This window comes from Metopolophium dirhodum, chromosome 7, assembly GCF_019925205.1.
Source record: "Metopolophium dirhodum isolate CAU chromosome 7, ASM1992520v1, whole genome shotgun sequence".
NCBI lineage: Eukaryota > Metazoa > Arthropoda > Insecta > Hemiptera > Aphididae > Metopolophium > Metopolophium dirhodum.
This window is the reverse complement of record NC_083566.1, coordinates 6,111,817-6,119,953: the sequence shown is the minus strand read 5'-3', so window position 1 is coordinate 6,119,953 and position 8,137 is coordinate 6,111,817. Positions and strand designations below refer to the sequence as shown.

The window sequence follows — 8,137 nt, the reverse complement described above, 5'->3', positions numbered from 1 at the left end:
GTTGCCTTAATTCTTATATGAACTACTTATGTTTTAGATACTTAATGAGTTCTAATTATTAGTTATTAGTAGTATTATTATCTCTAGTAGCTAGTCTCTGTGGATTATTAGTGATTATTCAATTCATGCACATTTTTGGGTAGACCGTGTGGTTCGTTACAGTGGCGTATTTGAGGGGGGCAATGGCGGTGAATGCTTCCCCCACGACTTGAAGAATAAATGGTTTTTATATAGTTGTTATAAGTATTATATATTAATGTACATACTATAATGATGTTAAGGCAAAACAATTTTTTTATATTGCACATCATGTTGTTAATTTTCATATTATAATATATGAAAACATATTATGTTATAGCTGACTGGAGTTTCTAATATATTTGTTTGTACGTCCTGGCGATGGGCGTTTACTTCGTAGTAATCAGAGCAGTAATCTTATCACATAAACAGTCGCATACTCGCATAACTATTTGCATTATCACCAAGCCCGGATAAGGGGGCAGGGAAGGTGGGGGGCTTGTCCTCGGGACCCGCGTATGTAGAGGGCTCATAGTCTTCTCGGCTTAAAATTACATCGAGTGGTAATTTGTACTTTTTATAGTGACTACAATAATAGATTTATTTATATTGTTTGAACTAACAGGCGTTAGGGTTCGTCACCCGCCTACCATGTTCACCACCACAGACATGGTAAGTGATGGGGGCACATGACTATTTTTTCATTGGTTGGGGCCCGCAAGTCACAACCATTGAACCATGTATTGGCTATGGGCCCCTGAAGGTCTTAATCCGGATTCTGGGCTTGAATTGATCTCCAAATTTAAGATATTATACTATAATATAAATATTATTTTCATTTATAGTAAGTTTTCCAACCAGAAATCACTTTAGAAATTGAATATTTAGCATTATTTATAAAATAAAATCAGTTCACTAGTCAATATTTATTACTTGTTAATATTTAATAACCACATTTAAAAAGCGGGAAAGTGGGTAACGCTCTGCCAGTCGTAATGTCGTACATTAGGTGTCTAGAGAATCAATGACTCAAAGTATAATGGATGTGTTAAATTTGAATTCAATGATATAATATCATTGTCTAAGAATAACGATTCTGAGCGAAAATGGTCAGTCAGCCTATGATATTACCAAGTATATTTGATGATATTACTGTGAATAAAGTAATTTATTTCTTGGTCACGGGCGGCATTTTTCTTCGGGCAAGTCACGGTGTCCGGAGAACAAGTGCCGCCATCCCCCACCCGGGCATGGCAGATACCTACAGGTGCCCAATCAAAAATTCTGCGAAACCCAACACACACGTGTTCCCCCCCTCCTACTGACATTAAAACGTACAAAACCAATACAGCTATAGATGCCGGGCTTAAGATCAAAAGAAAAAAAAGTAATTTATATATAACCTATTTACGTGGAACCTTGTTTTAAATTTTCAATCCTTAGCTATGAAAGTTGAACATTTTATAAATTTTTAACTACAGAATAATTATTACATTTTAAATTTGATAAATGTTGTCAAAAATCAAACTTCACTCCGCTAAGAATCTAAAATTGATACAAAACTGTAAGCGCGTGGTTGGTATAACTACTGGCTATACCTACCTACTAAATATGTATATAACATTAACATTATTATGCCATTTCAAGTTGTATTATTGTTATAAATATTTTTTTTATTAAAACCTAAAAATATTTAAACACTGTTTTATTATTATTTTAAGTTCAATTTTGAATGAAATTATATAATATTAAAAAGGTGGGTAAGACGGGTAAGTGGATGTCGCTCTGCTGTATAGTAGGTTACAAGTGGGTCACTGTAATGCGGATGGTGTTAACTGTTAAATTTGAATTCAATGATAAAATATCATTGTATAAGAAAAACGATTCTGAGCGAAAATGGTCTTTCAGCCTATGATATTAACAAGTATATTTGATGATATTATTGTGAATAAAGTAATTTATATATAACCTATTTACGTGGAGCCTTGTTTTCAATTTCCAATCCTTAGCTATAAAAGTTGAACATTTTATAAATTTTCAACTACAAAATAATTATTAAATTTTAAATTTGATTAATTTTGTCAAATTTCGAACTTTAAATGCTTATAAAAAAAATTGTGCCTATGTATTTTTAATATTTTTCAACTGCTATCTTAAAAATATATATCAGGAGCCTTATATTAAAATTTCACGTTTTTTACACAACAAATAAAATTTTATTGAAATTTATAGAAAATAAAACTAAAAAAATTGAAAACTGACAATGTCCTTAAACAGCTCAAAAAGAGTCAAATTATTTTCAAAATTTTATCGTGTATAGAAAATGATAATATAAACATTCAGTCAAAATTTCATGTACCTACGGTAATTTGTTTCTGAGTTCACCGACAACCAAAATCGATTTTCTCGAAAACAGATTTTGCGTAAAAATTACCGTTTTTCCTTAATTTTTCTTTTGTTTTTCATGTCGCTTTTGAAAACTACTGGGAAATTTTTACTTTTGACCCCCCCCCCCCCCCCCAAAGTACCAACTAGTGTTCCTAGAGTTTACATACGCCCTCTGTATAAAACATGGACTACGATACAAATTGTGAAGTCAAATAAAACCACCGGTAGCGCTGAAAACTTCAAGAACAGTATTGTTATCAGCTAAGTGACACCATCTGACACCTTTTCGTGGTCTTCCCCCGACCCCCGCCGACCATGCCATTACCAGTCAATTATATATTAATCCGTGGTCCGTGGATAGTATCTTAAATCCATAGATATATGGATAGGCCACGGCTATGTTAAATATATTTGAGGCAGCGTTCCCGGAGGGGAAGGCAATTGAGGCTCCTTTATGGCTTTATCCAAAGCCGTGATTGATAGTCGATACTCGCTTTAGGTATACTTTATTTGGCCTCAATTGTTCCCCTCGAAGACCGCTGATAAGACTATTATGTCCTATCCACGAACATATAATAGTATCTATGTAATACTATCCATATCTTTATTATCTATGCTTAAATCATGGAAAATCATAGTAATATGATAAGTGTTATCATCATTGTTATCAATATTATTTATTATGAAAATCGATCGATATATTCTGTGTGTGTTAAATCAGCTACTTTCGATTTCCGAAACAAGTAAATTAAAATGTATTATGTTGTAGTAATGTAATGTGTAATGTACACGTTTTGACGCTAACATTTATTCATCAACAAATATTTGGTTAAGCACGGTTCATCTAGACATTCAAGTGTAAATTATTTTCGACTTTCGTGATCTACAAATATCTTTACTTGAAATATTTTTGACTATATAAATAGTACTTTTCAAACTATCGATAATTTGAATTTCTTTTTTTACCCCGCAAATATATTCACAACACACATAACCTCACTTCACAGTTAACTTTATGATTAAAGATTAAGTTACTTTGGAGTTGGATTGTACATTTAAAATTTTTAATAATCATAATCATAATTCATATTTCGTAACATATTGAATTCTTTAATTACCTAGTTAAAAATGGAAGGTTCCGATGCTCCATTGTCTAAGAAGTATGTATGAACTTTACTAATTTTACTTCTTTACTACCTAATTCTGTTTAAGAACGTTTCCATAGCATGGAATAATATGTGTGACGTAGACATGTATTGGACTAAAATACTTATTTATCTTTTATCTATTATATTATCCCTTTTAAAACTGTATTAATTGAATAGGATTAGGCAGAGATGAAATCATTGTTGAATAAATTAAGATAAAAAATTAATAATTTGACAAAATGAATGTATTTATAAGTCAATGGGCTAAAAAATCTATATACCAAACAAAATTTATATATACATCTTGTTGGGCTCAGAGGTATAGTAACATTTCATTCTGCAACTGGTATCGGAGTGAATGATACAAAAATTTTGATATATTAAATAAATACCGAACCCGTATAATCTACATTTTATAGTTCTAATTACTTAACTAATTTATTGACATTAATTATAATGTTACTGGAATAATTCTTATCATTATACATGGGTTATTACCAGTTCAGCTTAAAAGAATTTAGTAGATTTGCTTTTATTTAAATTAAAATGCATACTTATTTTACTTTTAGTTTGTTAGAAACACATTAACAATAAAATTATATATAGGTTCACAGATCATACATTTTAAATTTTGTATGAAGTGTTATTGCTAGACATGACAATTAATCATGATTAAATCAAACCAGTATATTAATATTATTGAATAACATTTAGGTACCTATTATATCAACTATTATCAATTGATTGATAATTTAATTTAATTTAATTTTGAAAACAATATTTACATTCACTCTGTATCCAGCTAAATTATCTATTAGTATCTAATCTATGTACATTGTAAATTATGTTTGTTTAGTGAGCTCAAACGACGATTAAAAGCTGAACAAAAAGCTAAGGAGAAATTGGAAAAAGAAGCGACTGTTCAGAAAAAATTGCCAGCAGTGAAGAAAGAAAGTGATTTGTCTGCTGCTACCAAATCTGCTGACATTAGTCCTAATGTAAAATAACTTTGAGATTATTATACCTAAAAAGTTTCATTAATAAAAAACTAAATTATAGGAGTTCTTCAGTTTACGTCTACAAACCATTGCTCAAATGAAAAAGGATGGTGAGGAACCGTATCCCCATAAATTCAATGTAACTATATCATTAGAAGAGTTCATTGAAAAGTTCAGTTCTTTGGCTGAAACTCAAATTTTACATGATGAAAAATATAGTGTCGCAGGTATGTTTTATAACTATAAAAATAAATTATATTTGTGTTATAATTTCAGAAATTTGCTCTATCAATATCCAACCATAATCAGAGTCAATCACAAAATACTCTCCTACTTCAAAATCATTATTATTTTAACAGAATTATGCACATTTTAATAATTAATAATCATTTTTTCTTTAGTACAAATAACAAGTAGTAGGTACACATACATAATATAAGTATGTAACAGGTATATATTATTATCTATATCTAATTTAAATTATTTAAACCATACAATAGTTATATTTATTTAGTACTATATATATTTTCACTTTAAAATGTTACAAACTATAAATTGTAATACACTTCAGTCTTAAATTTTAATAATTGTTTTTACTTAACTGATAAACTGTAATTGTCCTGTGCAGATAAAGCTTTATAACATATAATATATATGTAACATACATTTTTTTTGGTTGGCAATGCCAATAGGATATTATTGAAGCGGAGAACTATGTGATAGACATGGCAAGGATGGTATGCGTATTACAAAGTTGTGATCATACCTATTTAATTAGTCATGAGAAATAACTTGTTATTCAATTTTGCTACTACATTAGCTTTTAGAAAGTCAATGTAATCTACTACCTAATATGATAAAAAAATATTATTATTAACTTATTAGTTATTTATGTTTCAGGTCGAGTTCATGCTATTCGTGAATCTGGTCCTAAATTAATTTTTTATGATCTACGTGGTGAAGGTGTTAAAATTCAAGTGATGGCAAATGCTAAACAGTATACTACTGAAGAAAGTTTCTTCTCAGACACATCAAAAATTCGGCGAGGTGATATAATTGGTGTTACGGGTAGTCCAGGCAAAACAAAAAAAGGGGAATTGTCAATCTTCCCTAAAAACATAAAATTGCTGACTCCATGTTTACACATGTTACCTCATATGCACTACGGCCTAAAAGATAAGGAAACTAGATATAGACAACGCTATTTAGACTTGATCATCAATGAACATGTGCGTAACAAATTCATTGTAAGAGCAAAAGTGATTTCCTATGTTCGTCGGTTCTTAGACAATTTAGGATTCCTTGAAATTGAAACTCCAATGATGAATATGATTGCTGGTGGGGCAACTGCAAAACCATTTATCACCCATCATAATGATTTGAATATGGATTTGTTTATGAGAGTGGCTCCAGAACTTTATCATAAAGTAATTATAATTCTACATTTTATTTATATTATGTCTATTAATTATGTTTACTCTAAATAATAGATGCTTGTTGTTGGTGGTATTGACCGTGTGTATGAAATTGGCAGACAATTTCGTAATGAAGCGATAGATTTGACACACAATCCTGAATTCACTACATGTGAATTTTATATGGCATATGCTGATTACAATGATCTTATGCAAATTACAGAAGATCTTTTATCTGGTATTATTTGATATTGAATAAAAATAATAAAGTATAAAACTAAATGATATTTTAATATCATTGTAGGTCTTGTAAAAAGTATTTATGGCACATACAAAATAAAATATCATCCTGATGGTGTGGATGCCAACACTGAAGCAGTAGAAATAGACTTTACTCCACCATTTAAAAGGATGTACATGTTCCCAGCCTTGGAAGAAATTCTTTCAGTTAAGCTTCCTAATCCTACCGAACTAGCTACAGTTGAAGCAAATAAGTTACTTGACAATCTTTGCTTAAAACATGAAATTGAATGCCCGCCACCTAGAACTTCAGCCAGACTATTAGATAAAGTATCTACTATAATTTATTACAAATTGTATAAATATGAATAGTAAAACCTAATGTTCAATGTTTTCTAGCTTGTAGGTGAATTTCTTGAAGAAAAATGTATAAACCCAACATTTATTTGTGACCATCCACAAGTAATGTCACCTTTAGCTAAATGGCACCGTTCCATACCTGGTTTAACAGAACGATTTGAATTATTTGTTATGAAAAAAGAAGTATGCAATGCTTATACAGAATTGAATGATCCTATGATTCAGAGAGAGCGGTTTGAGCAACAAGCAAAGGTTAGTGATGTGATCTGGTGATCAATACTAAATAAAAATTATGGTTTTTATAATTTTCAAATAAATATATTTTTTGTTAATATCAAAAACTTTAACTACAAGGGTTATTACTTATTACCTTAAATAATATTATTATTATCACTTATTTAACATATTAGTTACTATTTTATCATTTATAAATTGAAAATATAATATTTGTTAATTTTGTATTTAGGATAAAGCAGCTGGTGATGATGAAGCCCAATTGATAGATGAAAACTTCTGTACATCATTAGAATATGGCTTACCTCCTACAGCTGGTTGGGGTCTCGGTATTGATCGTTTAACCATGTTCTTAACAGATTCTAATAATATTAAAGTAAGTGGCATATTAGAGTTAAGAAATTATTTAAAATGATTAACTCGGCGATTAGTTTTGTCTAAAGGTTAAACAACTGCACAATTTTTTTTCTCTTTCATAAATAATTTAAATTAAAATAAGATTGAATCATGATATTATTGACCATATTGACCCCATTAAGCAACTTGACGTTTTGTATATTATTTTTATTTACAATCTGATAATGTACTTTTCCGTACAAAGCTTTTTTTTTTAATTTATCTACTTTATTAATTTTGGTTTTATTATCTATTTTATTTTTATTTTAATATTATCTAGGTATATGAAGTATAAGAAAGTAACTTTTTGTAAATTAATAACTTCATATTTATTTATAGCCAATTTGAAATTTTACAATTTTTAACTATTGATTTTTGTTAATAAACAAATTAAAATGTGTGGCTTGGTGCAGTGCGCAATGCGACTATCGTAAGTAACCCCTGCTGCTACTAATTCCTGGATGGGTGACCACCCGTGTTCGTAGTAGTAAAAACCTTGTCACACATACACATGTTTGCTTACCTACCGTAACAACAGTAACAACACCTTACCTACCACAGTTCATAATCTCTTCAACAGCTAATGGCCTTCGTCACTGGGCTTAAGATCAATAAAAAAATAAAAATAAAAATGTATGAAATAATATTTTTTATGCTCAAAGATTATATTAGGGTTGAAATATATGCTTTAGCGTTTTCAATATAAAATTATTAATACAATTAAAATATTTATAATTTTTTGATTATTAATCCTACATTTTTGTAATTTTTAGGAAGTATTATTTTTCCCAGCAATGAAACCAGATGATCCAAATAAAAATAAAGAAGAAAAGAATGAAGATGAAAAATCTACAATTTAAGAACTATGTAATATAACTTAAGTTATAATAATTTCAATATATGGCTAATTTATCAAATAGTATCACATGTATGTTATTTA

At 29.4% G+C, this 8,137-nt stretch overlaps 1 protein-coding gene across 2 annotated transcripts; it reads left to right on the top strand.

Moving 5' to 3' along the window:
* The first annotated feature begins 3,186 nt into the window (after positions 1-3,186).
* LOC132949024 (lysine--tRNA ligase) lies at positions 3,187-8,119 on the top strand. Of its 2 annotated transcripts, XM_061019773.1 has the most exons (10): positions 3,421-3,566; positions 3,732-3,873; positions 4,411-4,552; positions 4,614-4,779; positions 5,453-5,979; positions 6,043-6,205; positions 6,272-6,537; positions 6,607-6,819; positions 7,034-7,177; positions 7,971-8,119. In XM_061019773.1, the coding sequence occupies exons 2-10, from the start codon at positions 3,794-3,796 to the stop codon at positions 8,055-8,057; spliced, it is 1,788 nt and encodes a 595-aa protein (XP_060875756.1). In that variant the 5' UTR covers positions 3,421-3,566; positions 3,732-3,793; the 3' UTR covers positions 8,058-8,119. The 2 variants fall into 2 exon arrangements, with proteins under 2 accessions (XP_060875757.1, XP_060875756.1); XM_061019774.1 differs by lacking the exon at positions 3,732-3,873 and having other exon boundaries at positions 3,187-3,566.
* The last annotated feature ends 18 nt before the right edge of the window (positions 8,120-8,137 follow it).